This window comes from Electrophorus electricus, chromosome 13 (genome assembly GCF_013358815.1).
Source record: "Electrophorus electricus isolate fEleEle1 chromosome 13, fEleEle1.pri, whole genome shotgun sequence".
Classification (NCBI taxonomy): Eukaryota; Metazoa; Chordata; class Actinopteri; order Gymnotiformes; family Gymnotidae; genus Electrophorus; species Electrophorus electricus.
Genome location: NC_049547.1, coordinates 18,247,146 through 18,268,281, shown reverse-complemented (window position 1 = coordinate 18,268,281; position 21,136 = coordinate 18,247,146). Strand labels below are relative to the sequence as shown.

The 21,136-nt window shown below is 41.2% G+C and overlaps 2 protein-coding genes across 3 annotated transcripts in view; one reads left to right on the top strand and one right to left on the bottom strand.

The window, feature by feature from the left end:
* Window positions 1–1,451: 1,451 nt before the first annotated feature.
* On the bottom strand, window positions 1,452–14,281 carry calm1a (calmodulin 1a). Of its 2 annotated transcripts, XM_026999921.2 has the most exons (7): window positions 13,960–14,261; window positions 6,925–7,056; window positions 6,395–6,425; window positions 6,021–6,164; window positions 3,278–3,384; window positions 2,984–3,119; window positions 1,452–2,405 (listed from the first exon to the last, which is right to left on the bottom strand). In XM_026999921.2, exons 4-7 carry the CDS (start codon window positions 6,088–6,090, stop codon window positions 2,377–2,379), a joined length of 342 nt encoding a protein of 113 aa, XP_026855722.2. In that variant the 5' UTR covers window positions 6,091–6,164; window positions 6,395–6,425; window positions 6,925–7,056; window positions 13,960–14,261; the 3' UTR covers window positions 1,452–2,376. The 2 variants fall into 2 exon arrangements, with proteins under 2 accessions (XP_026855722.2, XP_026855721.2); XM_026999920.2 differs by lacking the exon at window positions 6,925–7,056 and having other exon boundaries at window positions 13,960–14,281.
* Window positions 13,983–21,136, top strand: part of nrde2 (NRDE-2, necessary for RNA interference, domain containing) — a 20,651-nt gene continuing 13,497 nt past the window's right edge. Inside the window, 5 exon segments of the mRNA XM_035532931.1 lie at window positions 13,983–14,046; window positions 14,480–14,527; window positions 16,399–16,503; window positions 19,196–19,289; window positions 19,474–19,659. Of these exon segments, the coding sequence (XP_035388824.1) occupies window positions 13,983–14,046; window positions 14,480–14,527; window positions 16,399–16,503; window positions 19,196–19,289; window positions 19,474–19,659 (497 nt within the window).

The following is a 21,136-nucleotide window of genomic DNA, read 5'->3' as shown; positions in this document are numbered from 1 at the left end:
TCTTGACCTGAATCAGGTGAGTCAGAGCAGGCAAAACACCAAAACTGATAGTGAATTCAGAGCTGTCGTAACCTTTCTGTCTGACTCAGTTGAGAGCTGGCTTCAGTTAAAACAGTTGTGACATTGTGACGTTGCCCCCGCCGGTGGCTTCTGTTAGACAGCGATAGCAATGCGAGCAGCTTTGTGTTTACATTTTGGCCTTTGTTCCACATGCCTTGTTTGTGATTTTGTTGTCATGCTTCCCAATAGGTGGTGTGTGTTGTGCCTCATTTGCCACACCACCTGGGGGCTGTTGTATTCTTATGTTGTCCTTGATTTAATTGCTGGTCTGTGTACTGACGTCTGTATACATTCCAAGTTCCAAGTGTTCCACTGCATTCCTGAATCCATACCAAATTCCCAACAGGAGGATGTGGTATGCTTGATAGGCTTGTGCAATTTAGATTTTTCCGTGATTATGATTTGCAATAAAGAAATCCTTTATAAACTGTTTGTTTCCATGACCATTGTTTTCTTTTGTTCCAGTTAGTGCAGGTTTCTTACTAGTACCAATTCACATTAGGTTTCGTTTTCGTTTGTTTCATTAGACTATTCAGTTTGCTTCCATTTTTTCCCCCTGCATGTTCTATGCTCATGAAACACAGCTCAAACTATGTGTGTAAGCTGATTCTACCATACTGACAGAGATGGCTGTTATCATTGGTTCTGCCATACTGACTGGCTTGGTATTGTGGTTGATGGTACAAGAATTCAGTTTAAAGACAGCCATATATTTCTCTCTTTGTGTATCTCTATTGGTTTGTGTCAAATGAAACCCATCTTTTGTGGATTTTTAAAAATGTTAGTTGCCCCCACAACATCAAAATATTAATTTTCTATCACATTTGCTAGAAAATTGACCTCTACCAATAAGGTGTGTGTGCATGCACACACAGACACACATAGAAAAGCCAGACAGCTGACTTACTTTTGCCAGCCATGCTAAAGACCCTGCTGCCTGTCAAGAGCATTGTTCTCTAACCTACAGCAACAAACACACACTCAAACTAAAAATACACTTTTAGTTGTTTACATGAGCATCACACAAAACACTAAATTTATGACTTCAGGACTATTTGTAAAGGTGTGACGAGACAGCAGAATGTCCTTCCTTAGCAAATAGCAGAATTAAGGCTCTTATGATCAAGCTTTTCTCCACTGGTCCTTCTTTAACATAAGGAGTCACTAGTGAAAGTAGTTAGTTATATAATGAAGCAACAGGTTGGATGGAGGATGGAGGGAGGCAGATGGCATGGCTGGTGACATTTCTTCCCCACTTCCTACATGCCTCTTTAATTCCCCACCTCCATGGATGCATGTTGCCAGGCAACGTGCTGGATCCAAAAGAATGGACACTTGGGAATTGTGATGTGAGGCTCACAGCAGGAAGAAGGACAGCATACTCATTAAGGTCATGGTCAAGGTCATGGTCTTTTATTGGAAAAAAAAAAGATTAGCTTGTACAGCTTGGAATGAATGTAAACTAAACTCATGATGAGGAGACTCCCACATGCTCTCGAATATAATCAATGCACTCATGATCAGAGGTGAGTTAAAAACAGGAGAGCAATGTGAACAACACAACTGCTTACCCGTGCCTGAAAATAAAGCTCTTCTATACAGGGTGAAAGGTTACAACCTAAAACTGACCCCACTCCCTATCGTTGACCCCTGCTCAAGAAGAATAAACAAATAAACACTCTACATAACCAGACATGCTGAAAGTTTAAAATCATGGTTTAAAATCTTTTAAGTGCATATTCCTTAAAAATATCTTATTTAAGCAAACTGCAAAGGTCCCTTTTATCAAGTCTTATTTTGACTCTTCCCAATGTGTTACACCACACTGCACCACTCCTCTCTGCCCTCCATCATTTGCCCTGTATAATTCCTTGTCATGTTGTATGTAGAACATAAACTGAAAGTAAAAGACAAGTGGCCAGCTCAAACACTGCCCCCAGCCAAATATTCAGTTAAGCAGTTTGCAAAGTTTGAAAGGTTATTTGGAGATTTAGGTCTGAATACCGATGTTTATGACTGATCATTAGAAACAGGACCCCTACCCAGAACATGCACATCAGTTTTGTTTGCACATAAGTTCTGTTAGCTTTTTATGATAATAATAATAATAATAATAATTATTATTATTATTATTATTATTATTATTATTATTATTATTATTCACTATATGGACTTTTCATTTTCAACATTCAGTAATGCTTTTCTATACAGAAGTGTTTATGAATATATGAATATTTTTGCGAGAGGTAAGTAAAACATTTGACTGATTTATTTATTTTTTGTCTTCAAGGGTGGTCAGGAGAGAAAATGAGAGCTTCACTTTGCCGTCATCATTTGTACAAACTCTGTGAATAAAAGCAGAAAATAAGGACAGGGTCAAATGTTAAATTCCAATGGTAAACAGCATGTAGTGAAACCATCTTCACACAAAAACATAAAACCTTCTGTCATATTACAAAAGGCATTACAACAAGTGCATGTGCTGTTATGCATAATTCGGGACTTTTGCATAATTCTTCATCATTGCTTAGGCACTTTAGCAATCTAGATTTTTAAGTATAATGATAAGCATTGCATTGCACATGTCCTTTATAAAGAAGTTAAAATCACTGAGCTTTATAGAAAATCACTTCACTATATTTCAAATTGCTTAGATCAGCTATATTCAAGTAGAATTAATGTTATGCAGAAGTGATCTGAATGTCAATAGGTGTGATCATCTGTGAGGTTTGATGATGTTTACCTCATCTTGTGTTTGATTCCTTTCAATGTTTTCATCCAGAATAATCTGTTTATGTGTTTACATTCGTATTTACTGCCTGTTCTTATGAATCCCTTGTGCGTGACGTTGTGCATTGTGCGTGATGGTAATCAGCAGGGTGGAACTGAAAAGCCCAGAGAGAAAACAAAAGTCAGGTCTTACCTTCATAGTTGACCTGTCCGTCGCCATCGATGTCAGCTTCCCGAATCATCTCATCCACCTCTTCGTCTGTCAACTTCTCCCCCAAGTTGGTCATCACATGACGCAGTTCCGCCGCACTGATGTAGCCGTTACCGTCCTGACCCATGAGAGGGTGCATGAGTGGGGACACACTGAACCAAGCAACCGATACCTGGAGGTGTGACTATAACGTTGTCTTCACTCCAGTGGCTTATGTTATTATATAGGCTCTCTCTCTCTCTCTCTCTCTCTCCCCCCCCCCCCCCCTCCACCGACCTTGTCAAACACCCTAAAAGCCTCCCGGATCTCCTCTTCACTGTCTGTGTCCTTCATCTTTCTGGCCATCATGGTCAGGAACTCAGGGAAGTCGATGGTTCCATTACCTTCATAGAGAAAAGGGGTGGAGTGTCTATAAGAACTTAACCCTTCAGCACAATGTACCTCACCAACATTAAGCTTCAACTAAAACTAATCCCAAAGTTCCTTGAACACTCTCATTGGACTGAGCTGTGATGTTAGGGTCTATTTACCTGGACAGCTAGATCAGCATTTTCTCATTCATATCTTGGGGGATTCTGCATAGCACTGTTTGGTACTATAAGAAATTAAGTCACCCTTCTCAGCCAGGACTGAGCAACACACATACGATTTAGTAATAGAATTCATGTAAAGCTGTTACTCAACAAGCTTTATAGCTGTCTGATACATAGTCCAGACCAATGATTCCGTACTCCCCCAGGATCAAACAACACACACTAGTCTCAGACCATACCACATACACACAAACACACACATAAGTCTCATACCATATCACACACACAGTCAGTCTGATACCCATAGTCTCATACCCCCCCACCCCCCCCCCCACCCCCCCCCACACACACACACACTCGCCTTCAAGACTGTGATCATCCTCTGGTCCCTCAGGATTGTGGTCATCCTCTGTCCCTCACTTTTAGTTAAGCTGCTACAGATAAACCTGCCAGAGATGCATGCCGATCACTGGCACATCTACTATATATGGATTGTTCATCTTTACATATATAATTATGTCTTTGTTTTATCTGCTGCCATAGGAGTTTCACAGCCTGATACTGCCATATTCCTCTACCCACTCCATCTTCTCCAATGGATGCAGAAACAGGTCACCCACCCTAGACCCAGCAAAGTAGGTGAAGCGCTCACATCTATACTGAACTTACTACCTGGACTATATATAATGTAGTAAAGCATGTACTGGTTATTGTGTTGCCTCTTCATTCTGGGTCTTCCCAAGGTTTCTTCCTTAACTCTGCCCAGGGAGGTTTTCCTTGCCACTGCCACCTTTGGCTTGCTTAGGTATCTGGACCACTTCATATTCCATAAATTTTACTTTACATAAAAGACATTTCTAAAACCAAGCTCACCTGGCATAGTGCCACAGCTGTGAGCTATGAGATGTGCAGAAGGCTGAGGGCATCAACAACACCTTGCTTTAAACCTCGGTCCTGCAGGTGGTAAATATGTGTTGACCACTGGACCGTCCTGAGCGATGGGCTCCATCACACCATCCTCTCCTTCAGGGAGAAACAGACTCCATCACACTTACTTCACCACTGGAGAGCACACCTGAGCACTTCACACATTCTGTGTGTCCCTCACGCATCCACCCTTCCAGGGTCACAACTATGCTTCTCACAAGGGGTTCACACTGAGGTTTACAACATCCCCTCACAGCAAGAGGGGTAAGTAAATACACATATAGATTTTTCCTCTCATCCCTCACATTTAAAAATCACCAAATTCCAAGCAGTAGTCCAAGCAGTCCTGGTGATGAGGCAGGCCTTCTGTCTGCATCACATGAACACCGTATAAAAAGCACACACTATACAGACACGCAGCATGTTAAACTGTAGTCAGAACTACTAATCCTATAGCCCTATTCTGAGTAGATTAGTTTTATGCAGTTTTTTATATTTTACACATCTCTTCAGTGAGCAAACTCATGAATCTGGATGGCAATAAAATTACTATTACCGCATCTTTAATTAGCCTCCAGGATCTCACATTTCTGACTGATTTTAGTTTGATTAGACTGATTTTAGTCACATTTTCCTCTGGATAATGCTCTTCCAGGCAGCATATGGAGTGATGGTTGAGTGTGAAGTAAATGGTTGTGACTCTTTAAAAGCATCAATTTATTTTTGCAATTCAGGAGTTTCTCTCATGGATCTCTGCACTAGGAAACTAAAACTGTGAATAGCAGTAGTCAAAAATCTTTTGTTCCAATGCAAAGCAACATGTGCCTGGAAAATAAGATTTTGAAAAATAAGTTTTTTCTTCAAGTTTTGTCCCTCCATCCACATGAAAAAAAGAGAACTGATCACTTTAAACAGAGGTTAGAAAATGCTTTCAAGGAAGATTCATTCTCATTCTCATTTTCAGTATCTTTATGCAAGACTGTGTTGTTTTATAAATGTAGACATGACCACATAGTTGACTACACACATGGTTATTGCGATTTCATGTGTGGTGTTGACACACAGGTGGTTATTCACATGTGGTGAGCATCCTGTACATGGCTTATGATTTAGCTGTTTCTGCGGGCCTAATATCAGATTTTAATTAATGACATTATCAGAAACACAAAACCTGCGGATTTTGTCATTAGGAATAAGTTCAGTGACAATGCAAAACAGAACCAACCTACCTAACAGTCCTTGAATTGAAGTTTAAGCTATACTTATTGTATCTGTTGTTTCTTTCTGGCATCATTTTATGCTGCGCACACTGAATAAAAAAACATTTTTGAAAAAAAACATAGCAGCGCTGAAGACCTGCTGCTATGCTCTTAATGAAGACCGTGCATGATAAATATGCTTGATAAACACTATTCTTGATAAATACTGTGCTCTTCAGGAGATTAACCTGCTCCAGCAGAGAATCCAGCTGTCAAATGATTTGACCATGGCACAGGCCAAAACACTTAAGTAGGATATTTAAAAGTTCTAAATTTACAACACCCTGCCCATCTCCTCACCGTCTGCATCCACCTCGTTGATCATGTCCTGCAGCTCTGCCTCTGTGGGGTTCTGACCAAGTGAACGCATCACTGTGCCCAGCTCTTTGGTTGTGATGGTACCGTCACCGTCCTTATCAAACAAGGAGAAAGCCTCCTTAAACTCTGCAGACAGGAGGAGCGTACAGTCAGATAAACAATGTACAAGGTGGATGGCCAGGATGTATAACAAATAAATAGTTTAAAAATGAACTTAAATGTGCATGACTCATGAATTAACACACACACACACACACACACACACACACACACACACACACACACACACACACACAAACACAAACACACACACAAACACACACACACACAAACACATAAGGTGCTGGATTCCTTACCAGCAATCTGCTCCTCTGTGAGCTGGTCAGCCTGTTGTTGAAAAAAGAAAGAGGTGAGAAGGGACAGAGTCTGATATGAAGCAATACAACCCTCATTAACCTAATTCATTTTACCCTGTGTTCAACAACCATGCCTGAAATTTATTTTTGAAAATGGGGAGAATGTACCCTTTCATTGCTACACACTGTTACACATTTCATAGTAAACCCAACTTGTGAGATAGATGTCCAAAATGAGTATAGTATCTAAACATATGCAGAGCTGTACTCTTCCCTATATATAGTGCTCTTCCCTACATATTGTGGTCTGTTTCAAAGGGCATTTCAGTTAGTGGGCAATACTTATCTGCTTTTATAAAGTTCTAAAGCTAAACTCAAAATAAAAATAAAGTAAAAATCAAAGTCTCTAGAAAGTCACTGACCCACAGGTCAGTTCAAGTGTCTAGAAAGTTACTGACCCACAGGTCAGTTCAAGTGTCTAGAAAGTTACTGACCCACAGGTCAGTTCAAGTGTCTAGAAAGTCACTGACCTACAGGTCAGTTCAAGTCTCTAGCCAGTTGTCATGAATGGCCACCCTCTTGACATCCCTGTTTCCATAGTTTCCCTGTTGTGTCTGTTTTCCTTTGGCTTCCTGGTTGTTCCGTTTCTTGCCTCGTTCCTACTGGAATCGTAACAAAATAACCAACCGTAAAATGAGAATGCAGCAGGAGGGCCATGTTGAGTCATGTCGTGCTCCATCCGCGTCAGCCCAGCCACCTTCGCACAATGGTTTGCTCCCAGACGAAGACATGAATTACATCAAGTCACTACTCTCTACGCTTAGAGACGGGAAGCCTTTGGCTCTATCCTCACTTATAGCAACTCCTAGGGGAGGGTAAGTCAGTTGGAACATATGCTATGCAAAGCCATATATACCTTCACCACCTGACCTGCCCTAATCCGCCAGAGTTTGTGAAGATAATATTTTTGAAAACATTTCTCTGGGGTAAAGCGCTCAAATGGGCAGAAATAATACTCCAGCACAGGGCTCAGGAAGCAATGACAGTGGAGGGTTTTCTCTGGTTGCTCACCACACGATTTGCTCCACCAAAACAACTTGCTTTAGCTACCGCCCTCCCAGACACCCTGTTAGCTCTCACCCTGTGTGAAGGAAACCACCCAGTCAGATCCCGCCTCCGGCGTGAGAGACACCGCCCGGCCAGATTCCGCCTCCGGCGCGAGAGACACCGCCCGTCCTGACCCAGTCCCAGTCCCCAGCACGAAAGACGCCACCCATCCTGATTCAGCCACCAGTTCTGTTCCCGTTCCCGGCATAGCAGATGCCACCAATTCTGTTTCCTGTGTCAAGTCTGTTTCTGTAGCTGCGCACCCAGACCTGCCGCAGACCATCAAAGCCGTGCATCCGGACCTGCCACTGACCGCCACAGCCGCGCCTCCAGACCCCCCAGACCCGCCGCCGCTGAACGCTGCAGCCGCACCCCCGGACCTGCCGCAGGATACCGCGTCACCGGATCCACCAGTTCCTGTTCCTGTAGTAGAAGAAGCCATTCCACAAGTCCCTGTGCCTGATGCCAGGCCTGTCCGTGTGGTTGCTCCTCGAGGCTCCCCTGTGCCCCTAATAGCTGCTACAGGTGTCCCTCCTAAGATGCTTAGGACTCCTTCGACCACACCTCACAGCAGGCCAGTGACTCTTAAGCCCTCTCCGTCGGCCTCCCATACCCCTACGACTCCTATTTCTACACCTTATGTACCTCTTCTGCCCCTTGAGGCTGCTGTGCCAGCCCCCATTACTGCCCCCGTGTCTGCGTCTTTTTCCTCAATTCCTGTTTTGCCTGCTCCTGTTCCCGGTTTTGTCCTTGATCCTGTCAATATATCGATGCCTATTTACGTTAACTTGGTGAAACCCGTTACCCTGCCTTGTGGCATTAGTGTTTCCTTGTCCGTCCCAATACCTGTATCCATGCCGACTGTGTATTTTGTTCCTGTTCCTGTGTCTGTTATGCTGACTATACTTACCTCTGTCCTTGCTTCTGTTCCTGTCCCTGTTCCCGCAACTGTGCCTGCTACCAGCATGTCTCCTCTCCTCTCCTTACTCTGCGTCCGCCTCCTGTTCCAGCCACGTTGCCGGTCCGACTCCCTTTCCCTGTGCTGTTTCCGTCCCTCAATCTGCCCAGACTCCAGTACCTGCCCAGGGTTTAGCCTTGAATCCCGTGTATGCCCCTTGTCCTGCCACTATCCCTGACTGTAGTCCTGCCCCATCCTGAATGTCTATCTGTAGTCCTGCTCCTGGACCTGTTCCTACTTCTATGTCTGTTCCCTGTGTCCCCTTATCTGTTTCTGCTCTTCAACCAGGTTCTGGTTCTAGGTCCACTTGTGTCCCTCAGGCTTCTAAGTCCAGATTAACTTTCTCAGCATCCTATGGTTCTGTTTCCTGTTCTGCCTCATCATCCCTAGCTCCTCCTTTTGGTCCTGTCCCTGTCTCAGCTTTATACTCTGCTAGTACTTTTGTTCCTGCTGTCTGTCTTACCTGAATTCCTGCCTCTGTTCCTACATCTGTTTCTGGTTCTTGTCCTGTTCCCTAGGTTTCTATCCATTCCTTTTGCCTGGTTTCAGTATCGATCCCCTTGTGTGCTCCAGTTGGGTCTCCTGTTTCTGTCCATTCTTATGTCTTGTCTGGGTCTTGTCCCTGCTCCGTGTCTTGGCCATTCCACTTGTCAGCATCTTATCCTGTGTTCTGTTTTGCATACTACGGTGTTGCATGCTTTCATGGGGGGTTCTGTCACGAATGGCCACCCTCCTGACATCCCTGTTTCCACAGTTTCCCTGTTGTGTCTGTTTTCCTTTTGCTTCCTGGTTGTTCAGTTTCTTGGTTTCGTTTTCTCCGCCCCTCGTCTGTTCCTTTATTCCAGTCCTTGTTTTGGTTCTCCCTGTTCATATGTTCACTTGTGTCTGATTAGCACTTGATTGTCTTGGTTATTTAAACCCTGTGTTTGGTTTCCCATGTTGTCAGTTATTGTGGTAAGTTACGTTCCTTCCATCAGGTTTACCTTATGCTTGTTGTACTGTCGTCGACATTGCTTTGCTGTTTACTCTGCTCATGTATTATTTTACCCTCAGTGTTACCCCTTTGCTTCTGTTTGTTTTGCCCTTCATGTTTGTATGTCCCTCATTTAATATGTATGTCTCCTGCATTTGCATTCTACCTCTTGCCTCGTTCCTACTGGAATCATAACACCAGTAATGAAGTCCAAGCTGAGTCACAAGGATTTATGATTTTGTTGGTCCCAAGTAACAAAAATAGTGTCAACTTGACACAAATATGTTTTCCTTAAGCATTTCTCACAAAAAAAAACATTTCTCAGTTAAAAAAAATAAGCAGTACGTGTAATACCCATTTCTGTCAAAAATGATCATTGCTTGACACTGCTCAACACTTTCTGTTCTGAAACTAACAATCACTTCATTGTAAAAATCTGTCAATGTTTATATAAAGCCCATGAGCAGAGCACATGCCCAAATATGACAGACAGGTGAAATGTTACATAGGCTGAATCAACAAATGCAAAACAATTTAATCTCCTATATGAGTCACTGTAAATACATTACAGATACAGCACTCTGCTCTGCATAAAAATGTAGGTCCCTCACCAGCACAACCTTAATATTGTCCAGCTGAATGACAGTCAAGTCTGCCACCAGCTTTTTTACTCTACTAAATATTGTCCAGCTGAATGTCGGTCAAATCTGCCACCAGTTTGTTTACTTTCGGTTTCTGCTCCAAAGTAGTCATTATGCTGTATTGTGTGCTGAGGCAGTGTGAGTATTGCTGGATGTGTCCTGAGGCAGTACTTCTACATTGTATGCTGAAGTGTGAGTAATTGCTGTATTGGGTTCTAAGGCAGTGTGAAAATTGCTGGATTGTGTCCTGAGGTAGTGTGAGTATTGATAGATTGTGTGCTAAGGCAGTGTGGGTATTAGTGGATTGTGTGCTGAAGTGTGAGTAATTGCTGTATTGGGTTCTAAGGCAGTGTGAATATTGCTGGGTTGTGTCCTGAGGCAGTGTGAGTATTGCTGGGTTGTGTTCTGAGGCAGTGTAGGTATTGCTGAATTGTGTTCTGAGGCAGTGTAGGTATTGCTGAATTGTGTTCTGAGGCAGAGTGGGTATTACTACATTGTGTGCTGAAGTGTGGGTAATCGCTGGATTGGGTGCTAAGGCAGTGTGGGTATTGCTGCATTGGGTTCTGAGGCAGTGTGGGTATTGCTGGATTGTGGATTGTGTTATGAGGCAGTGTGGGTGTTGCTGGATTGTATGCTGAGACAGTGTGGGCATTGCAAGATTGTGTCCTGCCATTTGGGTTGCTTCAGCAAGGGGTCCATCTGATGGATTTGCATCATGCTTTGCTTTTTGCCACGCTGCCAGAATCCAGCTTGTCAGCACCATGGTAGAGTTAGTGTGATTTAGATCACTTTCATGATTACAGATGGGCCACGCGGGAGTCCCTTTAGGTCTCTCTCATAACTCACACCTGCGGTGATAACCCGCTAGCTCAATCTGTGGATTTGACTCAGTGCTATCACTTTTCTGATGTCACTTAAGTGTGCCACTCTGTAAGCTTACTTCCACTCCAGGGTCTTACTCTCCGTTTCCTACTGTATGCATCGATGGTATTCAGTGTTACTGTGCCAACGCTGCAGTCCACAAATGCATCACTGCATACTGGTGTTTTGGTCTTCATGGTTTACTCCATGCAGTATGTGTCTCACGGTACGGCCCCTCCTCCCAAACATCTCCGTGTGTGTGTGTATGTGTGTTCGTTTGTCCGTATGGTCATGCCCTCCCTGTGTTTCACACCTGCTCCTCATTGCCTGTTGTTAGTGTGTGAGTAAATAAGTCTTTTGTTTAACAGTGAATATCGTCGGTGTTCGATCCTCTGATAGCCTAAGCACAATGTTGTCTTTTGTGTTTAACAATAAATGTATCTCATGCAGCTCTTCTTTGCATGCTACCATGCCTCCCCGCGTCACAATGTGTGTTCCAGTTTCTACTTCCATGACCATCTATAGGATCCAGAACTGCATTTCTCTCTCCTCTCTAGATCTTCTATGTCTATACTTAATACTGCCCTTCTCAGCATCAGGTGACATTTCTCAGATTACTGCAGATTCTCAATGCTGAGGACTGTGACGCTTCCTCTCACTTGTCAGATGCTGGCTTTGCTCTTGATGCTGAGGAAAACTGTGATGTTTACCTTGGAGGCATATTGAATATGTTTCATTTCAAAGAGTGTGTAATTGATACAACTGAATAATAGTAAAAACGACTTTTCAAGATTGCATTGATTATTTGGCTGTGATACAGAAATGTGCTAACAGCATCACTCTGAAGTTTTATTTTTTGGCTGTTACTTTCTTTTTTAATCTAAAGATTTGTTCTGGACGATAAAAAAAATCTAAATTGCACAAGCCTATCAAGCATACCACATCCTCCTGTTGGGAATTTGGTATGGATTCAAGAATGCAGTGGAACACTTGGAACTTGGAATGTATACAGACGTCAGTACACAGACCAGCAATTAAATCAGGGGCTAACAATCAATGTGTGAATACCACTTTTTGCACCTTGTTTACAGAAAGTCCCGGCCGTTACTATGGTGCTGTCCAATACAGCATGGGCTACAGGAAGAGTGTATGTGTATGTGTGACCATGGTGCAGCTTCTCCTGGGAGCACAACTTGCGTTACACAGGTTGCTGGCTACAGCATGGTCCCACGGAGTAGTGAGGCCTATAATACATCCCACAAAGCTACTGTACACAGAGCTGTCCTCTGCTGCTCTTTCATATAACTCAAACTAAATGCAACACCCCCATGGCTCTGCCTACAACCCGCAGCCACTACTGAGACTAAATCATCCTACCAGGAAGTGTGCTAAATTAACTGGGTATTCTCCTGAGGTCACTGCTGCGGGCAGTTTTGTTGTGATATGAGGAGCGTAGAGTGCACATATTCAGTGAAGATACTGAAAGCTCAAAGTACCCACCTGACACTGTTACTCAGACAAAGACAGCTTTCTACAACAGAATTCCATGCATTATGTGGGCTTTACAATTGACTAGTAACAATGTCAATTATTTTATTTACAATGTCATTCTGGGTTGGAGAGTAAGTGAATCTACACTTCAGGAATTTAGATCCATTGATTCCACCGTCTCTCTTTGAGGAGTAATGCAGAGCTGCAGCGTTTTCTACTTTGGACACAAGCATTCTACATCCTTGTGCATGTAAACTCAAATGACAAATATTTCCTCATCTGGACACATTAATTCCCACAGCATGACTGAGCATGACCCTGCAGAAGAGTACCCTGTACTTTTGGGTATCAACAGAGGTGTAGAAAATTAAAGTGGAGCAATACTGCAGTTATTACCACATTACAGCCAAGGTCAGTCACTTATGCCTCCCTGTCTACAGTTTATTAACTTTCATTAAGCCCAGTTGAACATGTACAGCAGATGATCTGGTAGCGCATATTGTGAAAAAACAGCTGCAGCAAAAACACGTTTGTAAGACTCTTCTCATCACTAGAGGTATAGAAATTGGCTGGTGACATTATTCCTAAGAGTGCTCTCTTGGGGTGAGGTAACAGCAAAATCTAGTGAAGTAATCACAAACGAGAACCTAACCAAAAGATAACAAATTCTTTAAAAGCAATTAAAAGAACTGCTACAATTGGGATTTAAATAACCACCATACTGTTTAATAAACGTTGAGATTGTAAAACAAATGAGTCTTAACACAACTAACAGTGATTGCCTAGTTATTTTACAAAATAAATTCAGGCTATTCCTGTCTAGTTATCTAGCATCAGAAGACTACATCGTTGCTTGCGTAATTCGGATACACCTTAACATTTGATTCAAGCAAATAATAATCTAATTTAAATATTTTGATTTTCTACGCCCTAGATAGGATGGTATTTCGCGAAGCGGTTTAAGCATAAGTATGTAGCTAGCAAGCTAAGATAGCTGGCACTTCAGAAACGGTTGTTAGCTAGGATAGCTAGTTTAGCTAGCTTGCTTATAACCAGTCACGAATAAGGTCAATATAAAATAGCAGAATCAACGGCGATCACACGACCCTGCTTATTCACATATCTATCCAGCTAGATCTTACTGAACATGCTATAAAACGGCAATGTTGCTAGCAGGCTGTTTGCACACGCAGTGTCTATTCAACACATCGCTTAAGTTATAACGCATGGCAGTCTCTCCGTTTAGATGCATTAATAAACCCTGTAATTGCTAATTGCTAATTCACATACCTGCAATTCTAAAATAGGTGTTGCGAAATGAATTCCCTATACAACTAACACTATAATCAGTAGCAAAAGCAATGAATGAGACAATAATTGGGGGAAATCTCGACGTAGGAGTCACTCGAAACTGTCATCAAAACGCAGATGGCATGGGGATTCACTTGTCCCCGTTTTTTTAAAATAATACAAAGAACAATTGTTTGTGGCTATACGCCTGATATTGTAATCACAGATAAAACTCCATACGTACCATTTCTTAGCGCAGCGAATGAGATGACTTATCAACCTACACTACAGCTACTAGAAGCTGTCGCCCGGCAGAAACCCCTACTGCTCTGTAAGTGTTCCTCCGCCCTACCGTAGGTAAAGTGTGCTTTGAATGTGGTCTGTAAGTGTTCCTCCGCCCTAACCGTAGGTAATGGTGTGCGTGAAATGCGGTGTAAGTGTTCCTCCGCCTTACTGTAGGTAAAGTGTGTGGAATGTGGTCTGTAAGTGTTCCTCTGCCCTAACCGCCGGTAAAGTGTGCTTCGAATGTGGTCTGTAAGTGTTCCTCCGCCTTACTGTAGGTAAGTGTCCATAGAATGGGGTCTGTAAGTGTTCCTCCGCCATACTGTAGGTAAAGTGTGCATGAAATGTGTCTGTAAGTGTTCTCCGGCCCTATCGTAGGTTAAAGTGTGTGTCGAATGTGGTCTTGTAATTGTTTCTCTGCCCTACTGTAGGTAAAGTGTGTGTCGAATGTGATCTGTAAGTGTTCCTCTGCCCCACTGTAGGTATAGTGTGCAGCGAATGTGGGTCTGTAAGTGTTCCTCCGCCCTACCGTGAGTAAAGTGTGTGTCGAGTGTGGTCTGTAAGTGTTTCTCTCCACCCTACTGTAGGTAAAGTGTGGCATCGAATGAGGTCTGTAAATGTTCCTCCACCAATGAGACTTTTCACTCACTTCCGTATATACTTGCTGCAGAACACTCATCAGAGCCCTTCCACTTCGACACTACAGCAATGGATCTGAAGCTCACTGAAACTCTAAAGTGAGGTATTAGTCATAATTAGTCAAAACTGTGGTATGTTTTACCATCCCACACTTGACTAATTTCAGGTGTGAAGTTTTTATTCTTCCATAACAGGCTACATCTTATTTAGATAAGGACAATATCAGGATATATTCAGTAGCCATATACAATCAGAAAAATATTAATAGCTTACCTTCTGTACAATCTCCCAATAACAATTAATTTTTGTCAGTATAGAGTATTGATGCATTTTATGAGGCATCTAGAAAACTCATGCCATGCATTGTGAAATTATATTAATGCAGCACAGCATTGTGTGAAGACATTGTGAGTTTTAAATTAGTTTAATTTGTGGTTATTAAATAATTTGTTTTTTGAGGGGTCCAAAAAGCTTTTAAAAATGTACATTTGTCATTTTCTTTAAAATGTAAATTACTTGGCTTTTTTCTGATAAATAATGATAAATAATTTGATCATCGTTCATACAAATTCATTCAAAATGTGATCTCATGCATAGCATTTATTTCTAAGGTTAAAATATGTCAAAAATTTGCATATCGCACTATTTCTAAGTAAGGTACTAGTTCGTGGCGGAAGGTTATCCCCCATGTTATCGTTGTTGGAGCTGGATATATTGCGGCCCCAACGTGAAACAGAGTAGCCGATTGGTTACAGCAGACCCGCAATACTGTCTGGAGTTTGCGAGAGTCTGTAATTGGTTTCGTTAGACCTGCAATGCGTCAAGCATTGGAGTTCAATTTAGGCTTGATAAAGCAAGAAAAACACCGTTCACAAAACACGAAATGAAATTGCAGTGGAATAATTTTTAAGGGGATAAATGTTCAAAACGACACTTTTGGTATGTCAAGGGAGGCTATGGTTATTTTTTATAAGAAGCATTTTGCCACTGCGTGTGGAAACATGGAAAATGTATGGAGACTCGGGATTGAAAAAGGCATTAAAAGAGTAAAGTATAATAAAAAAAGTAAAGTTGCCAAAGTATGGAAAGCACTCCGGATATTTGCATAAGCATGGCAGTTACACCAGCTGATGGAGTAAAAAAAAACAAAAAACGTCACTGTACCATATGGGGGAAAACATTCAAGTAGTGCTTTCAGCCAAATATGCAAAAACAAGCTTGTTTTATATTACGTCTTCAGTCCAGACAAGCTGACGCTTATACCGTCAATAGTGCTGAACCGGACTTTCAGCCACACTTGTGACGTCATCATTCCCACCGGAAGGCTGCAAATGACGTCATGTGTAGGCGACTGTTTTTGAGGGCTAACTAAACCACTTTATCTTAGCCACCTGCGACATGGCACTGTTTCCTGCTTTCCGCGGAGTATTAAAATGTTGACAGCTCTCGAAATAGAGGTAAGTTAAGTACGCCGTGTATTCTCCCTTTCAACTTTGCAGATCTGAATAAGTACAATGCATAGTCTTTTCAATAATTAGCTGTCCGTTTCATTGAAAAGTAGCTAAATAGCTAGCGTTAGCTAACTGGTGTTTGCTAACAGTGAGGTTAGATTTGAGTGTTTGTTACCCAATGTGAGTGCGTCATAGCTGGCAGTAATAGGGTGACCTTACATCTTTTTGGGATCTAAAAATGTTTCCGACTGGTATTTCTGAAATGTCCGGGATTTGGCATTTCTTTCATGTTGATTTTTTGCTTTCTACAGTCGCCATACAGTCGGCATGTTTTTTGCATTGCTTTGGCCAGTCTCTACAGGATCCACCTACATGCACAGCACAGTTGGGCAGTCACGACCTACACGCTACCATTGGTCAGTTGGGCAGTCATGTATACAACCTACATGTTACTATTGGTCAGATTGGTCAGTTGGGCAGTCATGTACACGACCTACACGCTACCATTGGTCAGATTGGTCAGTTGGGCAGTCATGTACAAAACCTACATGCTACCATTGGTCAGTTGGCAAGTCATGCACACGACCTACATGCTACCATTAGTCAGTTGGCAAGTCATGTACACGACCTACATGTTACTATTGGTCAGATTGGTCAGTTGGGCAGTCATGTACACGACCTACACACTACCATTGGTCAGATTGGTCAGTTGGGCAGTCATGTACACGACCTACACACTACCATTGGTCAGATTGGTCAGTTGGCCAGTCATGTACATGACCTACACGCTACCACTGGCCAGTTGACCAGTCATGTACACGACCTACACGCTACCATTGGTCAGTTGGCCAGTCATGTACACGACCTACACGTTACCATTGGTGAGATTGGTTTTATTATGCTGCTTCACAGTAGCGTATGGCCTGAGAGGACATGGGAAGTTTACTTTCTGTATGTTATTTTGTATGGAGCCTGTTAAGACCTAAAATGCCCAGACACAGAACTGTGATGCTATTAGGGTTTTTGTTTGTTTGTTTTGTTTTGTTTTGTCTGTATACAGTCTGCATGTAACACAAGAATTTTACATACATCAGTCTCCTTATGTTCACACCTCAGCACCTACACTTTGGTTAAATGACCTTTTAGGCTTGTAAATATAATAAAACAAATGAAAAACAAATTTGACAGAGGTATAGATGAAGTGAAGTGGCCAGAGTTTGTGTGCATTGCACATTTGGCTTGTTTTAAATTGCCAATATTGTATTTAAAACATTTAATTTTCAGAAAAGAGTACCTGAGAGCATTAGAACTACTGAAGAGTAGAGTTTTGTACTAACTGTTTTTCATTTATTCTATTACCATGAAAGTATATTCTTTTACTTTATACATTGTTTAAAATGTTATTTGTAAAGAAGAGCCAAATGGAGAGGAATAAGATTATTTGGGCGTGTAGGCTCTGAAGGCAGTTTTTACTGCTCCTATAAGTAATAAATAAATTGGTTAAAAGTATGTATATGTGGACCCCCCCCCCCTTTTTTTTTTTGATAACCTAAATGTAATCACTGTAGGCAGTACGAACAGCAAGTTATTTTTCCCCCACACATGCACTGTACAGTTTTGTATTTTCTATACAATTACCTCCTGAGTCAGCATGACAGACTGAAGTAATTGTTAAACTGAATTGCGTGTATTGAGCAGAGGGAGTACAGATACTTACAGACTCAGACTGAGGAAAAATAACACACTAGTCCAAACAGCAATAATATTTTCTTGTGATGTTAATGACTATTATACCATTGGAAATGGCATAATAGTGAAATAGATGTTGACAAGTTAAATATAATATTATTTCACAAAAAAATCAGTAGTTACTAGTTTAACCTACTAGCAACCCTTTTTGTCCTCTAGCACTGGGATGAACAGTGACATCAAACTCCTGTCAACCAAAACTCATATTTGTAATTTAAACTAGATTAAAAACTTCATATTTATTGCATATAGCAACCTTGAACAGTGCTGAGAGGAAATAGGCGTGTGTGTGTGTATTTTGTTTTTTTTTGTTTTGTTTTGTTTTTTTACTTAATTTATTTCCACTTTGTAAGGTAAATCATATTCTTACGTTGCAAAGGAAATTCAAGAAGAGTAAAACTATAGTTATTTTTGGATAGAGTTTTTTTCCAGCCTGCTCTTTAATCATTATCAGCAAATTTAGATATAGTTATACATCAGTATTTAATAAAGATGTGCATTTGGTTAAATGTGATATATTCATTTCATTGTTTATACTTGTGGGAGTCCTGAGTATTACTGGTAATTATATATTTTGCATGTAGGTGATTTTATGCACAAGGAGAATTTATAATTAATTATTAAGTAATAGACCAATCAAATCAACATGAATAAATACAAAAGTGCTCACACTGTAAGATTGACATTAGGATTACTTGTGGATGTCATTACTGTCTTTTCATAGTGTCTTCATAGGTTTTAACGTCAAATTACAATGTAAAATGTAAATATTTTCAGACAGTTTTAAAGACCACTGAAACCAGTGTTTATGACTGTAGCATGTACTTTTTTGTAGCCTTGTGGTGCCATTTGTTTAACACACTGGTGCAGTACCAAAGTATGTACAGTATTGTAGCACAAGTCATAAGGACTGAGAAAGGTTAAATGGAAAGGAGCATGTTGAACATATCACTGCAAGATTATGGTAAGTCATAAGGCCTACAAAGGCAAATGTGTCTGGTGCATGGGTCTGTCTTTCCATTAAAGTGAAAAAGATTACTCCTTTTATGTCTGAATGGTCAAATAATTGAAATGTAAGACACATTGAGTCCAGTAGACCAGACTGCTTCAGTGTGCTAACTTTACCTGTAGTACTGGGACATTTTTACAAGTGAGTCAGTCTGTTTAGTAATACCCTCACATTCTATCCATCGATGTCTGATGTTAAATAGATTTCCAGTGGATGCACTAATACTGTTCTGTATCTTGTGGAGAAATTTAGCTTGATGTGGAGGCTTCACGTGTTGGCAGATTAATAAACTTCTTAAGAACTTCTTAAGACTGACATTGACTGGTCATTTTTCCTCACTGCCCTGACAGACCTTGAATGGCTGAACAATCAGAGTTTCTGCACAAATGATGCCCTGAACCTACATCACAGCCTTACCAGTCCTCCCAGTCCTCCGCATGCAAGGTAACGAAATCCCACAGAAACTCCACGCATGCCCGCACACACAACTTAAGGTTTATTCATATGTGTACACTTTATTTATATCTGACAGACTTTCAAAAAACATAAAAATAAACATTACAGTAAAGTTGAAATTGAATGGATTTTCTGTTTTTTTGATGGCAAGTTTAAGGTGTTTAATGTCTAGTTTGCAGAAACCTGAAGAGCAGGATGATTATGATTTCAAATCCAAAAAGAGAAGAAAGAAAGAAAAGAAGAAGAAGCGAAAGAAACAGAAAAAAACGAATAGAGCAAGCTCAGAGAGCAGCGATTCAGACTGTGACACAGTCTACCCCAGTGACCTGCTCAAGAAAAAAGAACAAAACCCAGACAGGTAGGAGACACAACACTGCCTCTGTCAGCAACCATTATGTTCACACACTGGTTTTCACCTGTCAATAACCAAGACGTTCACACACTTCATTTTTTTTTTTACCTATCAGTAACCATGATGTTTACACACTGGGTTTTACCTGCCAGTAACCATGACATTCACACACTGTGTGTGACTGCCCTTGTCTTTGTAAGGTCTGCCTACTGGTCTGTGTTTTAATTGTTGCAGTATTGGCCTGTGCAGAGTCATTTGTGAGCATCCTGATTGATCTCAGACAAGTGTTCTCCTGTAGTTTTAATGAATCACAGCCTTCACATGATCCAAAAATCAAAAAGAGTGAGAGATGTGAGAGAGATGGAGTGCGAGAGAGGGAGAGAGAGAGGGAGGGAGGGAGGGAGGGGGGGGGGAAGAGTGAGAGATGCGGGAGAGTGAGAAAGATGGGGTGCAAGAGAGAGGGAGGGGAGAGTGAGATACGCGGGAGAGTGAGAGAAATGGGGTGTGAGGGAGGGGAGCGAGGGATGGAGAAAGAGAAGGGGAGCGAGAGAGAGAGAGAGAGAGAGAGAAAGGAAAAAATATATATATAGACCCTATAAACTGTTGAGTCTGTGTTTGGATAGTAAACCACATAAGTATTACAAGACACACAACTCTGAATGAATCAACCAAAGTGAAAGTGAGTCATAAAATCTTCTTGACACACTATTAAGAATCAAATATGCATTGGTTAGTTTAGCAATAGAAAATATTGACCTTGTAGGTCACGGTAGTAGTGGATAACTAAAGAAAAACTGGCGATCATGAAGAATATCAGAATATCAACCTATTCGTTGGGATTAGTTTTACATGGGGGAGGGGTAATGTAATTACTACCCCCATTACTCAGTGATTTGGTCCTCTTCCAAGTCTTCGATGTCATTCATACGGCTGCACACATCCACACCTGTAAAGATTTTTTTTTTACCTTCTGTAAAATGACCCGTTTATTTTAAATCTGTGCAAATTGCCATGTCAGCAAATATTCAGTCACATCTTGTGCTTCTTATGAAGCATTTATATTTTGGCACTTATTTGCCAAAGACTTCAGGGAGCAGACAATTCTAGTATCTTTAGGAAAATGTATGTATCTTGCTGCTATTAAAACCCAAGATACTGTTACTAATAAGCAATTTTATTAAATATTAACATTTTGCATAGACGATGTATGTAGGATTACAGGCAAGTGAGTTCATAATAGTACTAGACAGATAATGTTTGTTAATATAAATTCATATTTAATGCAGCAACAATATTTTGTAGTCCAGCAAAAGCTACATATTACACGTGGATCGTTTCATACAATAGCAGCAAGTAAATCTAGTAGCCAATCTACTAGTAGCCACCAGACACAGAGATTTCTTATCCTCTGCAAACTGATCATAAACATTGCAGAAGTCTTATTGTAAAATTATTTTATGGTCATGCATCGAGAAAACTAAGT

What these genes read in the sequence shown, in the direction of transcription:
- calm1a (XM_026999920.2), bottom strand. An exon ending in CAACGAGGTGGATGCAGACG is followed by an intron (nt 3,385 to 6,020) that starts GTGAGGAGATGG and finishes TTCTCTATGAAG; the next exon opens with GTAATGGAACCATCGACTTC. An exon ending in CGGACAGGTCAACTATGAAG is followed by an intron (nt 2,406 to 2,983) that starts GTAAGACCTGAC and finishes TTTTATTCACAG; the next exon opens with AGTTTGTACAAATGATGACG.